General features: G+C 50.3%; 1 protein-coding gene across 3 annotated transcripts in view; it reads right to left on the bottom strand.

Annotated features, from left to right (window-relative positions):
* wdr32 (WD repeat domain 32) overlaps positions 1-21,498 on the bottom strand; it is a 118,744-nt gene that overhangs the window by 41,010 nt on the left and 56,236 nt on the right. For 2 of the 3 annotated variants that reach the window (XR_011940072.1, XM_072495175.1), the window contains exons 4-5: positions 13,955-14,157; positions 583-699 (exon numbers count right to left, since the gene is read on the bottom strand). Coding sequence is in view for 2 of the 3 variants with exons in the window: in XM_072495175.1 (XP_072351276.1) it covers positions 583-699; positions 13,955-14,157 (320 nt within the window). In the remaining variant the exon portion in view is untranslated. The remainder of the gene's footprint in view (positions 1-582; positions 700-13,954; positions 14,158-21,498) is intronic. The other variant, XM_072495176.1, reaches the window with a different exon arrangement.

The raw sequence follows: 21,498 nt of genomic DNA, 5'->3' as shown, positions 1-21,498 counted from the left end.
ATATATGTCTGTAATAAAATCAGTTGAAAAAAAAGAAACCGTACACAGACATTATATTTAGGCAAAACCTTCATACCCGTTTCATATCACTATTAAGGCACCATATCACTTTTAATACGTGCAAACCTTGCTTAAATGCTACTTCAGGGTGAATGTTATTTACTAATTGAACTTTACTAATGAACAGCCATGATTATAATGAATGGCGGAGCAGGCTCAAAGGGTCGAAAGGCCTCCTCCTGCTTCTATATTCTATGTTTCTATGCTACTCATCAGCCCATGACTGAATATTGTCCAAGTCTTGCTGCATATGGACACTGACAGCTTCAGTATTTGGTCACAAATGGTCACCAGCATCGGCAAATATTCCCATTTTTGACCGTACGTTTTATTTTCCTTTGCTGTTCCTGATATTGCTAGCAAAGGACCTATTGTTATAGTTTAATGATATCTCATATGTTTAATTAAAGAAAGTAAAACTGAATGTTACTCAGCATGCAAAGGAGATTAGCAAAGTATTTTAAAGGGAGGGCTTACAATTTAAAATTATTACTATACACTGTTCCTATAGATTGCCATTACCTTCTCTCTCAGTCCGTGCACAGGATTGTGATGGGTTTTTTTCAGAGTTCCTGTTTGTACCTATTTGATGATTTTGTGATCGTAAACCAGGCAAGCTGCAAGAAGATGTGGTTAAATCTAAAGAAATAAAAGCAATGCAGGTAATATTTTAACGGTTAATGGTTCAAAATTACCACCAAATTTAAAGGGATAAAGTAAGAAACCATCGCCAGAAAGGAAAGTGACCGAAGACATAAAAGGTGCGAAAACGTGTAACGGACAATCTGTAATTGTGCCATTTTTTATGGTCTGTAAATTGCAAATGCTTCTCGGTCACTTCAAATGGATGGAGTTACTGGGCTTTGAGTAGATAGAAACTTTAGTTTTCCCTTTGTTTACCTTCAATTACCAACAAAAATGTAGACCAATATATTTGTATCAAATCACCATGTCAGCTCAGGATTTCTGCATCCGTTCGCCAAGCTGTATGGAGGTTAGCACTGCTGCCTCACAGCGCTGAGGAGCCGGGAACACCATCCTTGTGGAGTTTGCACATTCTCCCCGTGACTGCTTGGGTCACAACCCAAAGATGTGCAAGGTAGGTGAATTGGCCACGCTAAAGTCCCCCTTAATTGGAAAAGAAATTGGGTACTCAAAATTTATTTTTAAAAGGATGTCAGCATTCAAGTTGGATTGGATTTGTTTATTGTCACGTGTACCGAGGTACAGTGAAAGGTATTTTTCTGCGAGTAGCTCAACAGATCATTAAGTTCATGAAAAGAAAATATGTAATAGGGCAGCACAAAGTACACAATGTAACTATATAGACACCGGCATCGGGTGAGGCATACAGGGGTGGTGTTAATGAGGTCAGTCCATAAGAGGGTCGTTTAGGAGTCTGGTAACAGCGGGAAAGAAGCGGTTTTTGAATCTGTTCATGTGTGTTCTCAGACTTTTGTATCTCCTGCACGATGGAAGTAGGAAGAGTGAGTAACCTGGGTGGGAGGGGTGGTTAGTACATGTAATACAGGATGACGGCCAAATGAAAAGCAGAACATGCTAAGTCTGGCCTTGCCAGTGTGGCCACATTCTATGTATGAATATATATTTACAAATTCTTCAAAATTAGCAATCTCACACACTAGCAAAAACAAAACAGCAATAAAGCGGCATAGGAGCATTCGGTATATAATTTTTAAATTTTTCTTAAAATTTAGAGTACCCAATTCATTTTTTTTCCAATTAAGTGGCAATTTAGCGTGGCCAATCCACCTAGCTTGCGCATCTTTGGGTTGTGACCCAAGCAGTCACAGGGAGAATGTGCAACCTCTCCATACACCATGCTAACAGAAGACAATGCAGCCCAACTCCAGCCACCCACCCGCACCTTCCCCACATACATACACACAAGACCCCACACACACCCCGCTCCCAGACCCCGCCCCTGAAAAGACACTCCCCCCGCGCGCACACCCCGCTCCCGCAGACACACTCCCCCGCGCGCACACCCCACTCCCGCAGACACACTCCACCGCGAGCACATCCCGCTCCCGCAGACACACTCCCCCCGCGCACACACCACGCTCCCGCAGACATACTCCCCCCGCGCGCACACGCCGCTCCCGCAGACACATTCCCCCGCTCCCGCAGACACACTCCCCCCCGCGCGCACACCCCGCTCCCGCAGACACACACCCCCCGCGCGCGCACCCCGCTCCCGCAGACACTCCCCCCGCGCGCACACCCCGCTCCCGCAGACACACTCCCCCCGCGCGCGCACCCCGCTCCCGCAGACACTCCCCCCGCGCGCACACCCCGCTCCCGCAGACACACTCCCCCCGCGCGCGCACCCCGCTCCCGCAGACACACTCCCCCCGCGCGCACACGCCGCTCCCGCAGACACTCCCCCCGCGCGCACACCCCGCTCCCGCAGACACACACCCCCCGCGCGCGCACCCCGCTCCCGCAGACACTCCCCCCGCGCGCACACCCCGCTCCCGCAGACACACTCCCCCCGCGCGCGCACCCCGCTCCCGCAGACACACTCCCCCCGCGCGCGCACCCCGCTCCCGCAGACACACTCCCCCCGCGCGCACACCCCGCTCCCGCAGACACTCCCCCCGCGCGCACACGCCGCTCCCGCAGACACACTCCCCCCGCGCGCACCCCGCTCCCGCAGACACACTCCCCCCCGCGCGCGCACCCCGCTCCAGCAGAGACACTCCCCCCGCGCGCACACCCCGCTCCCGCAGACACACTCCCCCCGCGCGCACCCCGCTCCCGCAGACACACTCCCCCCGCGCGCGCACCCCGCTCCAGCAGAGACACTCCCCCCGCGCGCACACCCCGCTCCCGCAGACACACTCCCCCCGCGGGCACACCCCGCTCCCGCAGACACACTCCCCCCGCGCGCGCAACCCGCTCCCGCAGACACACTCCCCCCGCGCGCACACCCCGCTCCCGTAGACACACTCCCCCCGCGCGCACACCCCGCTCCCGCAGACACTCCCCCCGCGCGCACACCCCGCTCCCGCAGACACATACTCCCCCCGTGCGCACACCCCGCTCCCGCAGACACACTCCCCCCGCGCGCGCACCCCGCTCCCGCAGACACTCCCCCCGCGCGCACACCCCGCTCCCGCAAACACACTCCCCCCGCGCGCGCACCCCGCTCCCGCAGACACACTCCCATCCGCGCGCACCCCGCTCCCGCAGACACACTCCCCCCGCGCGCACACCCCGCTCCCGTAGACACACTCCCCCCGCGCGCACACCCCGCTCCCGCAGACACTCCCCCCGCACGCACACCCCGCTCCCGCAGACACATACTCCCCCCGTGCGCACACCCCGCTCCCGCAGACACACTCCCCCCGCGCTCACACCACGCTCCCGCAGACACACTCCCCGCGCGCGCACCCCGCTCCCGCAAACACACTCCCCCCGCGCGCACACTCCACCCCTCTGCCGCACACTCCACCCCCCCGCCGCACACCCCCCCCCGCCGCACACTCCCCCCCCCCCCGCCGCACACTCCACCCCCCCGCCGCACACTCCACCCCCCCGCCGCACACTCCACCCCCCCGCCGCACACTCCACCCCCCCGCCGCACACTCCACCCCCCCGCCGCACACTCCACCCCCCCGCACACTCCACCCCCCCCGCACACTCCACCCCCCCCGCCCCCCGCACACTCTCCACCCCCCCCGCACACTCTCCACCCCCCCGCACACTCTCCACCCCCCCGCACACTCTCCACCCCCGCACACTCTCCCCCCGCTCCCGCAGACACTCCCCACACACACACCCCGCTCCAGCAGACCCTCCCCCCGCACACACACCCATATAACCCACAAATACACACACCCCACATCACACACAACACCCGCCCCCACACACGCAAACACCCGCCCCCACACACGCAAACATGTGCTCCCCACACCACAAACACCCGACCTCACACACGCAAACACCCGCCCCCACACACGCAAACACGTGCCCCCCACACACACCAAACACGTGCCCCCCACACACACAAAACCCGCCCCCACACACACACAAAACCCGCCCCCCACACACACCAAACACGTGCCCCCCACACACACAAAACCCGCCCCCACACACACACAAAACCCGCCCCCCACACACGCAAACACGTGCCCCCCACACCACAAACACCCGACCCCACACACTCAATCACCCGCCCCCCACACACGCAAACACCCACCCCCCACACCCGCAAACACCCGCCCCCCACACCCGCAAACACCCGCCCCCCACACACGCAAACACCCGGCCCCCCACACACGCAAACACCCGGCCCCCCACACACGCAAACACCCGCCCCCCACACACGCAAACACCCGCCCCCCCCACACACGCAAACACCTGCCCCCCCACACCCGCAAACACCCGCCCCCCACATACACGCAAACACCCGGCCCCCACACACGCAAGCACCCCCCACACACACACACTTAACCCCCCCCACACACGCAAACACCTACGCCCGCCACACACGCAAACATCCGCCCCCACACACGCAAGCAACCCCTCCACACATGCAAACCACCCCCCCACACGCAAACAACCGCCCCCCCACACGCAAACACCCGCCCCCCACACGCAAACACCCGCCCCCACACACGCAAACACCCGCCCCCACACACGCAAACACCCGCCCCCACACACGCAAACACCCGCCACCACACACGCAAACACCCGCCACCACACACGCAAACAAACACCCACCCCACACACGCAAACACCCCACACACGCAAACACCCACACCCCACATGCAAACACCCACCCCCACACACACAACACCCACCGCCCCCACACACAACACCCACCGCCCCCACACACAACACCCACTGCCCACACGCACACACCCCCCACCCCTCACACTCAACACCCGCCCCCACATGCACAACACCCACCTCCCCCCACATGTACAACACTCACCTCCCCACACACACACACAACACCCACCCTCCCACACACAAACACCCACCCCACACACGCAAACACCCACACACCCCCACACACGCACACACACACACAACAGAACATCCACCCCCCCACACACACACAACATAACATCCACCCCCCACACACACAACCACCCCCCCCTCTTATTTCCAACATTGTGTAGGAGGAGCATATCACCAGCCGGCAGTCTCCTGCCATGATATCCATCTTGATTAAGCTCGTTACTCGCTGAACAAAAAATTAACTTAACTAGGACTGTGGTAACAACATGGAATTTTGTGAAGCTGCCATTTCGGTTGGCTAGGTCGAGCTTCGGGTAACGGGGAGTGGTGGTGGCTCATGCCTGGGCATTGTTGCAGAAGTAGAATTTGGCCAGTATGGTAGAAGGGCTAAAGGGAGATTTGAAGAGGTTGATTCTCTGCCGTTATCGTTGGTAGGGTGGGTTCAAATGGTAAAATGACAATTTTTCCAGAGTCTCGCAATCTTTTTATTTTCTTTGGAAGATTAAGAAGTTGATTTTGTCCTTTGTTTGATCAGGCAAGACATTCGGGTTCAGAAAGCGTTTTTCCAGAGGGATATGCGATCATGTGGGTTGGCGTTGCCAAATTTGATAAACTACTACTGGGTGGCAAATATAGAGACGATTCAGAAATGGGTCATGGAGGAAGAGTGGGTGTAGGGGCGGATGGAGGCAGCTTCCTGCACACGATCGAGTTTGAGGGCATTTGCAAAGGCTCCTCTTCTGTTCTTGCCGGCCAGGTCCTCTGCGAGCCCAGTGGTGGTAGTCCCCCCCATTAAGAGTCTGGAACCAGTTTTGGCAACATTTTAAGTTAGCACCAATGTCATTGTGGGTGGCAATATGTGGGAACCACAGATTTATCCCAGGGGGATTGGACACAATGTACAGGGTCTGGGAGAGGGAGGGGGTAGCAAGGTTTAGAGTTATTTGTGGATGGAAGATTTGAGGTGTTGGAGGAATTGGTGGAAAGGTTCCAATATCTAAATGAGTTTAGATATTTACAGGTTAGGAACTTTGTGCAGAAAGAGCTGGCCATATTTCCTCGATTGCTGCCCCTCTCATTGATGGATAGGGTAGTGTCCGAGGATGAGATAGGGAAGGAGAGGATTTCAGATATCTATTGGCAATTGGTGGAGAGGGAGAAGGCTTCCCTGGGGGAAATGAAGAGGAAGTGGGAAGAGCAGCTGGGTGGTGCATTTGAAGGGGAGGTATGGAGTGATGCCTTACATAGGATAAACGCCACCTCTCTGTGTGTGAGACTGAGACTGGTGCAGTTTAAAGTAGTGCACAGAGCACACATGACCAAGTCGTGATGAGTGATGAACATCGGAATCAGGAGCAGAGATCGGCAATTTAGCCCTTCGAGCCTGCTTTTCATTCAATCAGATCATGGCTGATCTCTTCCTGGTCTCAAATCCACCTCCCCACCTGCTCCCCACCCGTCTTTCTGGACTTGTGGGTGGAAACCGGAGCACCCAGAGGAATTCCACATAGACACGGAGAGTACGTGCAGACTCCACACACTGACCCAAGCCGGGAAACGGACCTAGGACACTGGAGCTGTGAAGCAACAGTGCTAGCCACTGTGCTACCGTGACGCCCATCGCCTCCGTCCTTCCCGTTTGGTGCGGCCGGGATCTCACCACCCCGCGTGCTGGCCATCGCCTCGGTCCTTCCCGTTTGGTGCGGCCGGGATCTCACCACCCCGTGTGCTGGCCATCGCCTCGGTCCTTCCCGTTCAGGAGTGGCCGGGATCTCGCCACCCCGCGTGCTGGCCATCGCCTCGGTCCTTCCCGTTTGGTGCGGCCGGGATCTCACCACCCCGCGTGCTGGCCATCGCCTCGGTCCTTCCCGTTTGGTGCGGCCGGGATCTCACCACCCCGCGTGCTGGCCATCGCCTCGGTCCTTCCCGTTTGGTGTGGCCGGGATCTCGCCGCCCCACGTGCTGGCCATTGCCTCAGTCCTTCCCGTTTGGTGTGGCCGGGATCTCGCCGCCCCGCGTGGACATTGCCTCGGTCCTTCCTGTTTGGTGTGGCCGGGATCTCGCCGCCCTGCGTGCTGGCCATCGCCTCGGTCCCTCCTGTTTGGTGTGGCGAGGATCTCGCTGCCCACAGTGCTAGCCGTGACCTCAGTCGAGCTCTTCAGGCTTTTACTGCCTTTGCCGTCTTTTCTGCCCCTGGAGCCGCTGCCGCTTGGCATGACCAGATGGTGTTGGAGGGGGCAGGGGTTTTTCTCCTGGTTTTAGCGGGCTATTTTTGGTTTAAAGTGCCTAATTTCAAGTTCAGGAGGAAAGGAACTTTTGCGCGTCCACTCAGCACATCCCCATCATGGGAAGTCTCAAAAAACATTCAAGACACCATTGACACCATCCAGGACAAGGCAAGCCACTTGATTGGCACCTTCACAGCGCCAGAGTCCCAGGTTCAATTCCCGGCTTCGGTCGCGGTCTGTGCGGAATCTCCACGTTCTCCCAGTGTCTGCGTGGGTTTCCTCCGGTTTCCTCCCACAAGTCCCGAAAGACGTGCTGTTAGGCAAATTGGACATTCTGAATTCTCCCTCTGTACTGGAACAGGCGCTGGAGTGTGGCGACGAGGGGATTGTCACTGTAACTTCATTGTAGTGTAAGCCTACTTGTGAGACTAAGAACCATTATTATAATAAAGATCAAAGCAGCAAGATGCACTGCTGCAACTCACCATGGCTCCAAGGGCAGCAGATGCATGGAAGCACCACCACCTTTAAGTTCCTCTCCAAACTACCATCCTGACTTGGAACTATATCACTGTCCCCAAGTCAAAATCCTGAAACTCCGAAACAACACTGAAAGGGATATACAATTTTAGTCAAAAAGTATCCTTCAGCAAAATAAAACACCAGAGAAAGGAAGATTGATTTAATTAGTTGGTATGCTGAGAAGTTAATTAATGAATGTTCTTTTAACGAAATAGAACAAGGCAGGCAGGATAGATGAGATGTGCTCCAGAATCCATAGGTAGCAGATGTGCTTTCGCCAAGATAAGTGAAAGAAGCAAACTGTAGCATACTGGAGCACAAGATCAGGGCTTGCAAGATAGGGGCCTCCATTTGTGAGCACAATGCCTAATGCATATACTCATGGGAAACAATAATTGAGTTTCAGACATATGATTCACACACAATTGCAAGTAAGGTGACTAGTACGTATATTTGACTGTGTATAAAAAGGTGACTCTGACGTAAATCTTCACAGTCAGTCTTGGATTGCCTAAGGCTTTTCTGCTTCGGACATCAGAATAAAGCTTTTGAAACCTGTTCCTGGGTCTCTTCTGGCAGTGACCGAATTGTCCCATAACAAAAATTGTTGGAATTGAATTGAACTGGAACTTCCTTCCTAACAGCACGGTGGGTGTATCTACACCACATGGGCTGCAACAGTTCACGGTGGTGGTGATTTCAAAGGTGAATAGGAATGGGCAGTAAATGCCAGCCTACTCCACCATACCCACATCCCATAAATAATTTCAAAACTAAAGCCTGGCATGACTTTAACATGGTGACCTTGGGATGGTATTATTGTTGTCATGATTTTGATGGGTTGTTGGTCAGATTTCAGTGATACAATTGTGATCCACGACAAACATTTCTGCGGTGTTTGCGACTTGAAGAACTTTGGTTCAGAGTCACTGAGCAGGAGGCTGAGCTGCGGACGCTGAGACACATCAGGGAGGGTGAGCTGCGGACACTGAGACACATCAGGGAGGCAGAGCTGCGGACACTGCGACACATCAGGGAAGCTGAGCTGCGGACACTGTGACACATCAGGGAGCCTGAGCTGCGGACGCTGAGACACATCAGGGAAGCTAAGCTGCGGACACAGACATATCAGGGAGGCTGAGCTGCGGACGCTGAGACACATCAGGGAAGCTAAGCTGCGGACACTGACACATCAGGGAGGCTGAGCTGTGGACACTGTGACACATCAGTGAGTCTCAGCTGCGGACACTGTGACACATCAGGGAGGCTGAGCTGTGGACGCTGAGACACATCAGGGAGGCTGAGCTGCGGACACTGTGACACATCAGGGAGGCTGAGCTGTGGACGCTGAGACACATCAGGGAGGCTGAGCTGCGGATACTGCGACACATCAGGGAGGCTGAGCTGCGGACACTGAGACACATCAGGGAGGCTGAGCTGTGGACGCTGAGACACATCAGGGAGGCTGAGTTGTGGACGCTGTGACACATCAGGGAGGCTGAGTTGTGGATACTGAGACACATCAGGGAGGCTGAGCTGCGGACACTGTGACACATCAGGGAGGGAGAGAGGTCTGGTCATTTGTTTCAGTAGGCAGTCACACCCCTTAGGATAGGGTGGTCTGATTTGGGAAGTGATCAGGAACAGGGGATGTGACTGCACCTGAGGCATGTAAGGGGACCCAGAGGGCAGGTGACCCAGAGGGCTTGGATGAGTTGGGGGATGCAGGGTTGCAGAGTTGACTAGTCATGGCTCTGTGGTGTAGCTATCTGGGATGGCCACTTCCCGATTACAAAATGGACACTTTGCAAAGATTGCAGGGAAAATGGACAATGCTGAGAAAACAAGCAGGTTCAGAGTTTGTCTGCATATTGGAGCCGCAGCTGCCAGACAAGACCAAAACTGTCGGCCCATTAGCATACTAACGGCCCATCTCCGGGAACAAAAGAGTAACATTTGAGTAACCGATACTAAGGCAGACACCCCGGCGCCAGAGGAGACCGAAAACAAAGCAGGCCAACGGCCACCTAGGACACGCCCAGCCATCAGGGCACCCACCCCTTTATTGGATGAGATCAATATGAATGATCAAGAAACGGCCCAATTGATTGGGGCCAAGTTCAAGGTCCGCCCAAAAGAGCACGAAGCCCCTTTGGGTATAAGAAGGAGCCCCCAAGAGAGAATCGTTCTCTTGGACCTGTCCACCAGCTGCACCAGAAGCAAGTTCGTCCAAGGTCAACGCACGCCACCAGACAGGCGACCTTAGCTGTTCCCCCGTACCAGTTCGACCCCAGCAGTCTCAGAACCGAACAACGGCCATTGTTCCTCTGACTGAGTGGGTGCGCGAAGCTAAGTATAGGCTTTAGCAGTAGTGAAACTTTAGTCTGTAGAGTTTTGTGCATAAGTATATTTAACTGTGTGTGTAAATAAATAAGTATTGACTTTGAACTAACTAACTGGTGTATCGAGTCTTTGATCAATATTCGGTTTTGAACCTTGTGGCGGTATCGAAAGATACCTGGCGACTCTAGAGCAAACGTAATTAGAATTAAGGAATGCGACCACATTGACCGCATTGAATATGGCTGTGGTGGGTGGTTACTGTGCTAACCATTATGCTACCGTGCTGCCCACTCAGAGGGTGGTGGGTGCCTGGAATGCGTTGCCAGTGGAGGTGGTGGAGACAGGCACGATAGCAACGTTTAAGACACGTGAACGGGCCGGGAATGGAGAGATGCAGATTGCTTGGGGAATACGTAGTAGGTCTAAATAAGGAATCTGGATTGGCACAGGCTTAGTGGGCCAAAGGATCTGTTCCTGTGCTGTAATGTTATTTATTCTTTGTTCTATGAGTCACCACAATATGGTGGAATTCTTTATCAAGGTAGATAGTGAGGTAGTTGATTCTGAGACGAGGGTCCTGAATCTAAACAAAGAATACTATGATGGTATGAGGCATGAGTCGCAAAAAGTTGGTTTACAGGTGCAACAGATGATTAGGAAGGCGAATGGAATTTTGTCCTTCATTGCTAGAGGGATGGAGTTTGAGACTAGGGAGGTTATGCTGCAATTGTATAAGGTGTTAGTGAGGCCATACCTGGAGTATTGTGTTCAGTTTTGGTCTCCTTACCTGAGAAAGGACGTACTGGCACTGGAGGGTGTGCAGAGGAGATTCACTAGGTTAATCCCAGAGCTGAAGGGGTTGGATTACGAGGAGAGGTTGAGTAGACTGGGGCTGTACTCATTGGAATTTAAAAGGATGAGGGGGATCTTATAGAAACATATAAAATTACGAAGGGAATAGATTAGGATAGATGCAGGCAGGTTGTTTCCACTGGCAGGTGAAAGCAGAACTAGGGGGCATAGCCTCAAATAAGGGGAAGTAGATTTAGGACTGAGTTTAGGAGGAACTTCTTCACCCAAAGGGTTGTGAATCTATGGAATTCCTTGCCCAGTGAAGCAGTAGAGGCTCCTTCATTAAATGTTAAGATAAAGATAGATAGTTTTTTGAAGAATAAAGGGATTAAGGGTTATGGTGTTCGGGCCGGAAAGTGGAGCTGAGTCCACAAAAGATCAGCCATGATCTCATTGACTGGTGGAGCAGGCTTGAGGGGCCAGATGGCCTACTCCTGCTCCTAGTTCTTATGTTCTTATGAGCTGGCAATGACGGACTGGGAAACATTACTGAAAGTGGACAGGCAATGGCAGGCATTCAACGAACGGATCAAAACTTGTTTATTCCTATGTGGCTCAAGAGTGGAAAGGAAACTGTGGTCAAACCATGTATTAGATTCAAAGAAGAGGCAAACAAAGAAGAGGCAATAGACCTGACTGAGGATTGGGAGCAGTTTAAAATTCAGCAAAGGCAGACCAAGAGATTGATTAAGAAGGGGAAAATACAATTTGTAAGTAAATTAGTGGGGAACATAAAAACTGACTGTAAAAGTTTCTATAGTATGTAAAGGGAAAAATATTAATAAAATCAAATGTAGGGGTCTTACAGTCAGAAACGGGGGAATTCATAACGTGGAACAAAGAAATGGCTGAGGAACCACTCTTATTTTTGGAGGATACATGTCTACTTTGTAGTTAGGATCTCTCTTTTTAGTACTTCCCACTGGTTTTCCACAGGTTATCCTCTAGCAACGCTGGCCAGTCCACTTCAGCCAAGTCCCTTCTCATTCCTGCAAAATTTGCCTTCTCCCAGTTCAAAATGTTTACTCTTGCTTTATCTCTGTCCTTTTCCATGGTAATACTGAATCTAACTGAATTGTGATCCCCATTTAACTGAATTGTGATGGAGAGATAGTGCAGCCGGGTGGGATTCAAAACCTTGAGGCACTGGGACCGATTCTGGGGAAGGTGGGACCAATGTCCTTGTGGGAAGTATCCCCAGTTTGGTCGGCAACTGTCACTTCACCCACTTGCCCTTCTTCGTTCCCCAAGACTAGATCTAGAATTGCATCTCCTCTCGTTGGGTTTGTCGCTAATTGGTTGAAACGATTTCCCTGGATACACTGCATGAATTGTTCTCCCCCAGTGCCCCTTGTATTGTTTGAATCCCAGTTAGTTGATATTAGGATAGTTAAAGTCTCCTACTATTATTGCCCTCTTGTCTTATAGGCAGAAATCTGCCTACAAATTTATCTTCTATCTCCCTTTCACTATTTGGGGGTCTGTAGTAAACTCCCAGTAGTGTGACTGCCCTTTATAAAAAAAAAAAAATTCTTAAGCTCAACCCATAAAGCCTCATTTGTTGACCCGTTTAGTATATCATCCCTTCCCACAAGTAGGGCAGCACGGTATCACAGTGGTTAGCACAGTTGCTTCACAGCTCCAGGGTCCCAGGTTCGATTCCCGGTTTGGGTCACTGTCTGTGCGGAGTCTGAACATCCTCCCCGTGTGTGCGTGGGTTTCCTCCGGGTGCTCCGGTTTCCTTCCAAAGATGTGCAGGTTAGGTGGATTGGCCACGCTAAATTGCCTAGTGTCCAAAAAGATTAGGTGGGGTTACTGGTAACGAGGATAAGGTGGAGGTGTGGGCTTAAGTAGGGTGCTCTTTCCAAGGGCCGGTGCAGACTTGATGGGCCGAATGGTCTCCTTCTGCACTGTAAATTCTATGATTCTTAACCATTACTGCTACTCCCCCTCCTTTTTTATCTCCCCCTCTGTCCTGCCTGAAAACTCTGTATCCAGGGATATTGAGCTGCCCCTGAGCGTAAAGATCCACGGTAAGCCCCTGCACAACGTGGACCATGTTCCATAGCCTCCTCTTGGCATGAACAGACATCGACTATGAAATCAAACATCACCACAATGTGCCAGCACAGCCTTTGGACTCTTGAGGAACAATGTTCAAATCCAGCACCAAGCTCATGGTCGACAGACCAGCCGTGGTCCCCGCCCCCCTGTATGCTTCGGAAAGATGGACAATGGACAGCAGACACCTCACTAATGTTGCCTCTGCAAAATCCTGCAAATCCACTGGCAGGATAGGCAGACCAATGTGAGCATCCCCTCCCAGTGCCCCAGTATCGAGGCACTGCGATGGGCGGGCCACATTGTCGGCAAGACCAACGCAAGACTCCCTAAACGGCAATGGCAAGCTGTCACTGGAAGGGAAGAGGAAACGTTACAAGGACACTCTAAAAGCCTCCCTAAATAAACTAAACATTGCCTCCCACACGTGGGAATTGTTTGCCCGAGTACGCACAAATTGGAGAAGAAGCATCATGAAAGCACCATCCACCTTGAGCGTCACAAAATGGAGCACATGGAGGCCAAACGTAACCAGCGGAACGAGGGCGCAGAATCCAGAGCGTCCCTCCCACCCACACGCTTCATCAAACACCACCTGCGGCAGAGTCTGCGGCTCCAGGATTGGTCTATTCAGCCACCGCAGAACCACCCAACACAAAATTTAAAATGCAATATGGACTACCTTAATGAAACACAATTATTTTATTTTAAATAAATTTAGAGTACCCAATCCACCTACACTGCACATCTTTGGGTTGTGGGGGCGAAATCCAAGCAGACATGGGGAGAATGTGCAAACTCCACACGGACAGTGACCCGGGGCCGGGATTGAACCCGGGTCCTCTGCGCTGTGAGGCACCGTGCCGCCGGACTGACACAAGTTTCAATGTTCTCACCTGTATTTGAAGCAGAACGTTTGCCTCTCAAACTGCGATGATTGGAAACCTCCAGTGACTGGGTTAAATCAAGGTCATGAAGAATTAGAAGATAACCAGATGACGTTGATATCAGCATTTTTGAACAGTCAGGTGTTAAACGCATTCGCATCAGGTAACGGGTGTGGAAGAATTTCTTGTGTGGACAACCATCCTCTGTGCATCTGTTTCAAACACCAAATGAAAGATAAAATTACTATAACCATATACGTATTATTCGTGAATACTTCTAACTTGCTATCCTCAAGAGAGACTGGATAGGCTGGGGTTGTTTTCCTTGGAGCAGAGAAGGCCAAGGGGGAAACCTGAATGAAGTGTATAAAAGGGACATAAATGGGGTGGAAAGGAAAGAACTCTTCTCCTTAGCGGAGGGATCAATAATCAGGGGCATAGGTTTAAGGTACTAAACAGGAGATTTAGAGGAGCTTTTCCACCCAGAGGGTGGTGGGAATCTGGGACTCGCTGCCTGAAAGGCTGATAGAGGCGGGAACCCTCACAGCATTTAAGAAGCATTTAGATGTGCACTTCAAATGCCATAGCAGACATGGCTACAGACCAAGAACAGGAAAAAAGGGATTAGAGTAGATAGGTGCTTGATGGCCGGTGCCGATACGATAGGCCAAAGGGCCTCTTTCCATGCTTAAAATTTGAAGTTCAAATCCTACCATGGCAATTCGGGAATATAGATTCAGTTAATTAAATACTCCCATCTAGAAGGACAAGAGCAGCAGATACCTGGGAATATCACCACCTGGAGGTTCCCTACCAAATCACTCACCATCCTGACTTGGAAATATATCGCTGCTCCTTCCCTGTCGCTGGGTCAAAATCCTGCAATTTTATCCCTGACTGTGAGTGGACCTGCACTTCAGAGACTGCAATGGTTCAAGGCAGCAGCTCACCACCACCTTCTGAAGGACAACCAGGGATGGGCAATAAATGCTGACCTAGCATTGATCCAGCAGAGGACAGTAGAGTGGAGCTGCTGATTGGCTGTTGCGGGGGAAATTTGCATACATGCATTGTGGTCACCGTAACTTGAAGGTGTACCTGTGCAAGAGACCCTAGATGTTCAAGTGAAGACAAGCATCCAACAGAAGGCAGTAGAGCGGAGCTGCTGATTGGCTGTTGCGGGGGAAATTTGCATAAGTGCATTGTGGTCACCGTAACTTGAAGGTGGTTTGTGAATGAGCTGTTGTCGAGTGACACGTAAACACGAAACACTCCCTCCCTACCCCCTCCTCTAACCAAAAAAAAAAGAACCGCTGTAAGGATCCCAGCCGAGAGGAATGCTCAAGGGCAGTTAGAAGTGGAAAGAAGTTGAACCGTGACGTCACAGCCTGCAGGTAAGTCATTGACTGATGACTGGTAAGTAGTTTTTCTTTCCCCCGAGGTGTTATCGTGCGGGGTGCAGTGGTTGCTGAGTGAGTGCTTGCTGAGAAGGGGAGTTAAAAAAAATTTAAACTTACTGTAGGGAATTTCCAGCTGAATCCAGTCGGAGTGAGGATAGAGCGAATGCTGGGTAAGTAGTAAAGATTTAAATTGTTTGCGCAGGCCCGTAACAGCTGATTGCTGTTTTTGTGTGGGGCGCAGTGGTTGCTGGTTAAGTGTTTTATTTTTACCTGTATTTAAGTTGGGCAGTTTCTAAACCCTAGATACTACACTTGTAGTGTCCCCACCCTTCCACCTCCTTTAACCTAAGGGGTAGACTGAATAATAGGTGAGCTCTTTCTTTCTTTTCCTTATCTAGAGGGGATGGCAGGGAAGGCAGTACAATGTTCTTCCTGCAGAATGTTTGAGGTGTGGGATGCCGCCAGTGTCCCTGCTGATTTTATCTGTGGGAAGATAAATCTCCAGTTCCTCAGAAACCGCGTTAGGGAACTGGAGCTGGATGAACTTCGGATCATTCGGAAGGCAGAGGTGGTTATAGATAGAAGCTTCAGGGATGTAGTTACTCCGAAGAATAAAGATAGATGGGTGATGGTGAGAGGGGCTGGGAGGAAGCAGTCAGTACAGGGATTTCCTGTGGCCGTTCCCCTTAGTAACAAGTATACCGCTTTGGATACTGTTGGGGGGGGGGGGGGGGGGGGGGGCCTTACCGGGGTAAGCCATGGGGTACAGGTCTCTGCCACAGAGTCTGTCCCTGTTGCTCAGAAGGGAAGGGGGGAGGAATAGAGAATTAGTCATTGGAGACTTGTAGAAGCCAAGTATTTCAAATACAACTAGTATAGGTAAAAGATAGCTGTTTAAGCATAAATGTTGAGCCCCAGTTTTAAATACCCATTTATACAGCATAATTCACTTTTACTGAAGTCCGTTGTTCTGGCAAATGCATATTTTCAAGATAATGACACTGTCTTGTGCTAATTGTCAAGGTCAAGGGATTGAATACACAGCAACATGAAGGCACCATTGTTCACAATGCAGATAACAGCTGGGTCAGAAAAGCTGATGTTGCACATTGAAGATGGACGGCTTGCCATCAAATCAAATGTGTTTGAGTCTAACCCAAACCAATTAGGATTATATTGGGGTGTAATTAGATGACTTAAGACAGATATGAAAGTGTATAACTGAAAAGTTTCTCCCGGCCATTTTAGGTTAGGTTGGGTTTTGTTGTCTTTGTGAGTATTGTCTTTGTAGGTTAAGTTTAGTTTTTCGTGTGTTGTCTGTGTTTTTATTGTCTTTGAAGGTGTGTTGTGCTGTGTTGTCTTTCTGTTAGTTTAGTCAGTTTTTGCCTTTGATTCTAGTCTCCAGTTTTGTTTTAGTGTTTAGTTTTTGGGTTGTCTTTGGGGGTTCTGTCAGCCTAACAGTCTGTGTCAGTGATGTTAGTCCACTTTTGACTTTGAGTTTGAGTTTAGCTGAAGATTAGCTTTCTTTCTCTCTTCATGTTTCATTGCCAGACTTTGACCTTTTAAAAGTTACTTTCGAGCTGTCTGCCTTAGCAAAGAAAGATAATGTCTGTAATTCTCTGAAAGCTTCGAATTGTCTACGAATTGCCTTTTAAATGACTTTCAAATTGTAATCAAGCGACTACAAATAAAACAATTCTTTTTGGCACCTGAGGAGTTTATACTGCAAATTTCTGCTGAGTTCCAGTATTCGCAAAGTGCTACTGATAACCGAATAGCAGAGATGATATAAATTCCTTCAACTTTACACAGTCGAATAATACAAGGAATCGAACAACTTAACACAGTCTACAAATAGTACAAATCTTACAACTTGTCGTATTGCGCCAGGACTTGATTCATCAACTAAGCTTCCCCCAAACTTGGCGTGGTTCGACAGGTTACTATTCCCTTAAATTATAGTTTCCTTCAAGACTCCATAGTTAGGGGGATAGATAGGAGATTCTGTGGGAACGAGAGAGACTTGCGGTTAGTGTGTTGCCTCCCAGGTGCCAAGGTCCGTGATGTCTCGGATCGTGTTTTCGGGATCCTTAAGGGGGAGGGGGAGCAGCCCCAAGTCATGGTCCACATAGGTACCAATGGCATAGGTAGGAAAAGGGATAAGGATGTAAGGCAGGAATTCAGAGAGCTAGGGTGGAAACTTAGATCTAGGACAAACAGAGTTATTATCTCTGGGTTGTTACCCGTGCCACGTGCGAGCGAGACGAGAAATAGGGAGATAGAGGAGTTGAACGTGTGGCTACTGGGATGGTGCAGGAGGGAGGGTTTCAGATTTCTGGATAATTGGGGCTCATTCTGGGGTCGGTAGACCTCTACAAGTGGGATGGTCTACACCTGGACCAGAGGGGTACCAATATCCTGGGGGGGAAATTTGCTAATGCTCGTCGGGAGGGTTTAAACTAGTTCAGCAGGGGATTGGGAACCTGAATTGTAGCTCCAGTATACAGGAGGTTGAGAGTAGTGAGGTCATGAGTAAGGTTTCAAAGTTGCAGGAGTGTACCGGCAGGCGGTATAAAGTATGTCTTCTTCAATGCAAGGAGCATCCGGAATAAGGTGAGTGAACTTGCGACATGGGTTGGTACCTGGGACTTTGATGTTGTGGCCATTTCGGAGACATGGATAGAGCAGGGACAGGAATGATTGTTGCAGGTGCCGGGGTTTAGATATTTCAGTAAGCTCAGGGAAGGTGGTAAAAGAGGGGGAGGGGTGGCATTATTAGTCAAGGACAGTAGATGATTTGGAGTTGGGGACCAAGTGCAATGTGTCAAAGTTTGCAGACGACACTAAGATGAGTGGTAAAGCAAAAAGTGCAGAGGATACCGAAGTCTGCAGAAGGATTTGGATAGGCTAGGTGAATGGACTAGGGTCTGGCAGATGGAATTCAATGTTGCCAAGTGTGAGGCTATCCATTTTGGGAGGAATAACAGCAGAATGGATTATTATTTAAACAGAAAGATGTTAAAACATGCTGCTGTGCAGAGGGACCTGGGTGTGCTGGTGCACGAGTCGCAAAAAGTTGGTGTGCAGGTGATTAAGAAGGCTAATCGAGTTTTGTCTTTCATAGAGGGATGGAGTTCAAGACTAGGGAGGTTATGCTGCAATTGAATAGGATGTTGGTGAGGCCACATCTGGAGTAGTGTGTTCAGTTTTGGTCTCCTTACCCGAGAAAGGACATATTGGCACTGGAAATGAAAAAAAAAAATGAAAATCGCTTATTGTCACAAGTAGACTTCAAATGAAGTTACTGTGAAAAGCCCCTAGTCGTCACATTCCGGCGCCTGTTCGGGGAGGCTGTTATGGGAATTGAACCGTGCTGCTGGCCTGCCTCAGTCTGCTTTCAAAGCCAGCGATTTAGCCTGGTGCTAAACAGGAGGGAGTGCAGAGGAGATTCACTAGGTTGATCCCAGAGTTGAGGGGATTAGATTATGACGAGAGGTTGAGTAGACTGGGACTGTACTCATTGGAGTTTAGAAGGATGCGGGGGGATCTTATTGAAACATATAAAATTATGAAGGGAATCAATAGGATAGATGCGAGCAGGTTGTTTCCACTGGTCGGGGAAAGCAGAACTAGGGGGCATAGCCTCAAAATAAGGGGAAGTAGATTTAGGACCGAGTTTAGGAGGAACTTCTTCACCCAAAGGGTTATGAATCTCTGGAATTCCTTGCCCAGTGAAGCAGTTGAGGCTCCTTCTTTAAACGTTTTTAAGAAAAAGATAAGATACCTTTCTAAAGAATAAAGGGATTTGGGGATATGGTGTACGGGCCGGAGAGTGGAGCTGAGTCCACAAAGATCAGCCATGATCTCATTAAATGGCGGAGCAGGCTCGAGGGGCCAGATGGCCTACTCCTGTTCCTAGTTCTTATCTTCGTATTACAGTGGCAGAAAGGACTTTTGATGAGGACTCGTCTACGGAGGTAGTATGGGCCGAGGTTAGAAACAGGAAAGGAGAGGTCACCCTGTTAGGGGTTTTCTATAGGCCACCGAAAAGTTCCAGAGATGTAGAGGAAAGGATTGCAAAGATGATTCTGGATAGGAGCGAAAGCAACAGGGTAGTTGTTATGGGGGACTTTTAACTTTCCAAATATTGACTGGAAACGCTATAGTTCGAGTACTTTAGATGGGTCCGTTTTTGTCCAATGTGTGGAGGGTTTCCTGACACAGTATGTAGATAGGCCAACGAGAGGTGAGGCCATATTGGATTTGGTACTGGGTAATGAACCAGGACAGGTGTTAGATTTGGAGGTAGGTGAGCACTTTGGTGATAGTGACCACAATTCGATTACGTTTACTTTAGTGATGGAAAGGGCTAGGTATATACCGCAGGGGAAGAGTTATATCTGGGGGAAAGGCAATTATGATGCGATGAGGCAAGACTTGGGATGCATCGGATGGAGAGGAAAACTGCAGGGGATGGGCACAATGGAAATGTGGAGCTTGTTCAAGGAACAGCTACTGCGTGTCCTTGAAAATTATGTACCTGTCAGGCAGGGAGGAAGTGGTCGAGCGAGGGAACCGTGGTTTACTAAAGCAGTCGAAACACTTGTCAAGAGGAAGGAGGAGGCTTATGTAAAGATGAAACATGAAGGTTCGGTTAGGGCGCTCGAGAGTTACTAGTTAGCTAGGAAGGACATAAAGAGAGAGCTAAGAAGAGCCAGGAGGGGTATATGAGAAGTCTTTGACAGGTAGGATCAAGGATAACCCTAAAGCTTTCTATAGACATGTCAGGAATAAAAGAATGACTAGGGTTAAGTGTAGGGCCAGTCAAGGACAGTAGTGGGAAGTTGTGCTTGGAGTCCGAGGAGATAGGAGAGGTGCTAAATTAATATTTTCCGTCAGTATTCGCACAGGAAAAAGGCAATGTTGTCGAGGAGAATACTGAGATTCAGGCTACTAGACTAGAAGGGCTTGAGGTTCATAAGGAGGAGGTGTTAGCAATTCTGGAAAGTGTGAAAATAGGTAAGTCCCCTGGGCCGGATGGGATTTATCCTAGGATTCCCTGGGAAGCTAGGGAGCAGATTGCGGAGCCTTTGGCTTTGATCTTTAAGTCATCTTTGTCTACAGGAATAGTGCCAGAAGACTGGAGGATAGAAAATGTTGTCCCCTTGTTCAAGAAGGGGAGTAGAGACAACCCCGGTAACAATAGACCAGTGAGCCTTACTTCTGCTGTGGGCTAAGTCTTGGATAGGTTTACAAGATATAGGAGGTATAAATCATCTGGAAAGGAATAATTTGATTAGAGAGTCAACATGGTTTTGTGAAGGGTAGGTCATGCCTCACAAACCTTATTGAGTTCTTTGAGAAGGTGACCAAACAGGTGGATGAGGGTAAAGCAGTTGATGTGGTGTATATGGATTTCAGTAAAGCGTTTGATAAGGTTCCCCACAGTAGGCTACTGCAGAAAATACGGACGCATGGTGATCAGGGTGATTTAGCAGTTTGGATCAGAAATTGGCTAGCTGGAAGAAGACAAAGGGTGGTGGTTGATGGGAACTGTTCAGACTGGAGTCCAGTTACTAGTGGTGTACCACAAGGATCTGTTTTGGGGCCACTGCTGTTTGTCATTTTTATAAGTGACCTGGAGGAGGGCGTAGAAGGATGGGTGAGTAAATTTGCAGATGACACGAAAGTCAGGGGAGTTGTGGACAGTGCGGAAGGATGTTACAAGTTACAGAGGGACATAGATAAGCTGCCGCGCTGGGCCGAGAGATGGCAAATGGAGTTTAATGCAGAAATGTGTGAGGTGATTCATTTTGGAAGGAATAACAGGAAGACAGAGTACTGGGCTAATGGTAAAATTGTTGGTAGTGTGGTTGAGCAGAGAGATCTCGGTGTCCATGTACATAGATCCCTGAAAGTTGCCACGCAGGTTGAGAGGGTTGTTAAGAACGCGTACGGTGTGTTAGCTTTTATTGGTAGAGGGATTGAGTTTCGGAGCCACAAAGTCATGTTGCAGCTGTACAAAACTCTGGTGCGGCCGCATTTGGAGTATTGCATGCAATTCTGGTCGCCGCATTATAGGAAGGATGTGGAAGCATTGGAAAGGGTGCAGAGGAGATTTACCAGAATGTTGCCTGGTATGGAGGGAAGATC

Source organism: Scyliorhinus torazame, chromosome 3 (genome assembly GCF_047496885.1).
Source record: "Scyliorhinus torazame isolate Kashiwa2021f chromosome 3, sScyTor2.1, whole genome shotgun sequence".
NCBI lineage: Eukaryota > Metazoa > Chordata > Chondrichthyes > Carcharhiniformes > Scyliorhinidae > Scyliorhinus > Scyliorhinus torazame.
This window is presented reverse-complemented; position numbering and strand designations above follow the sequence as displayed.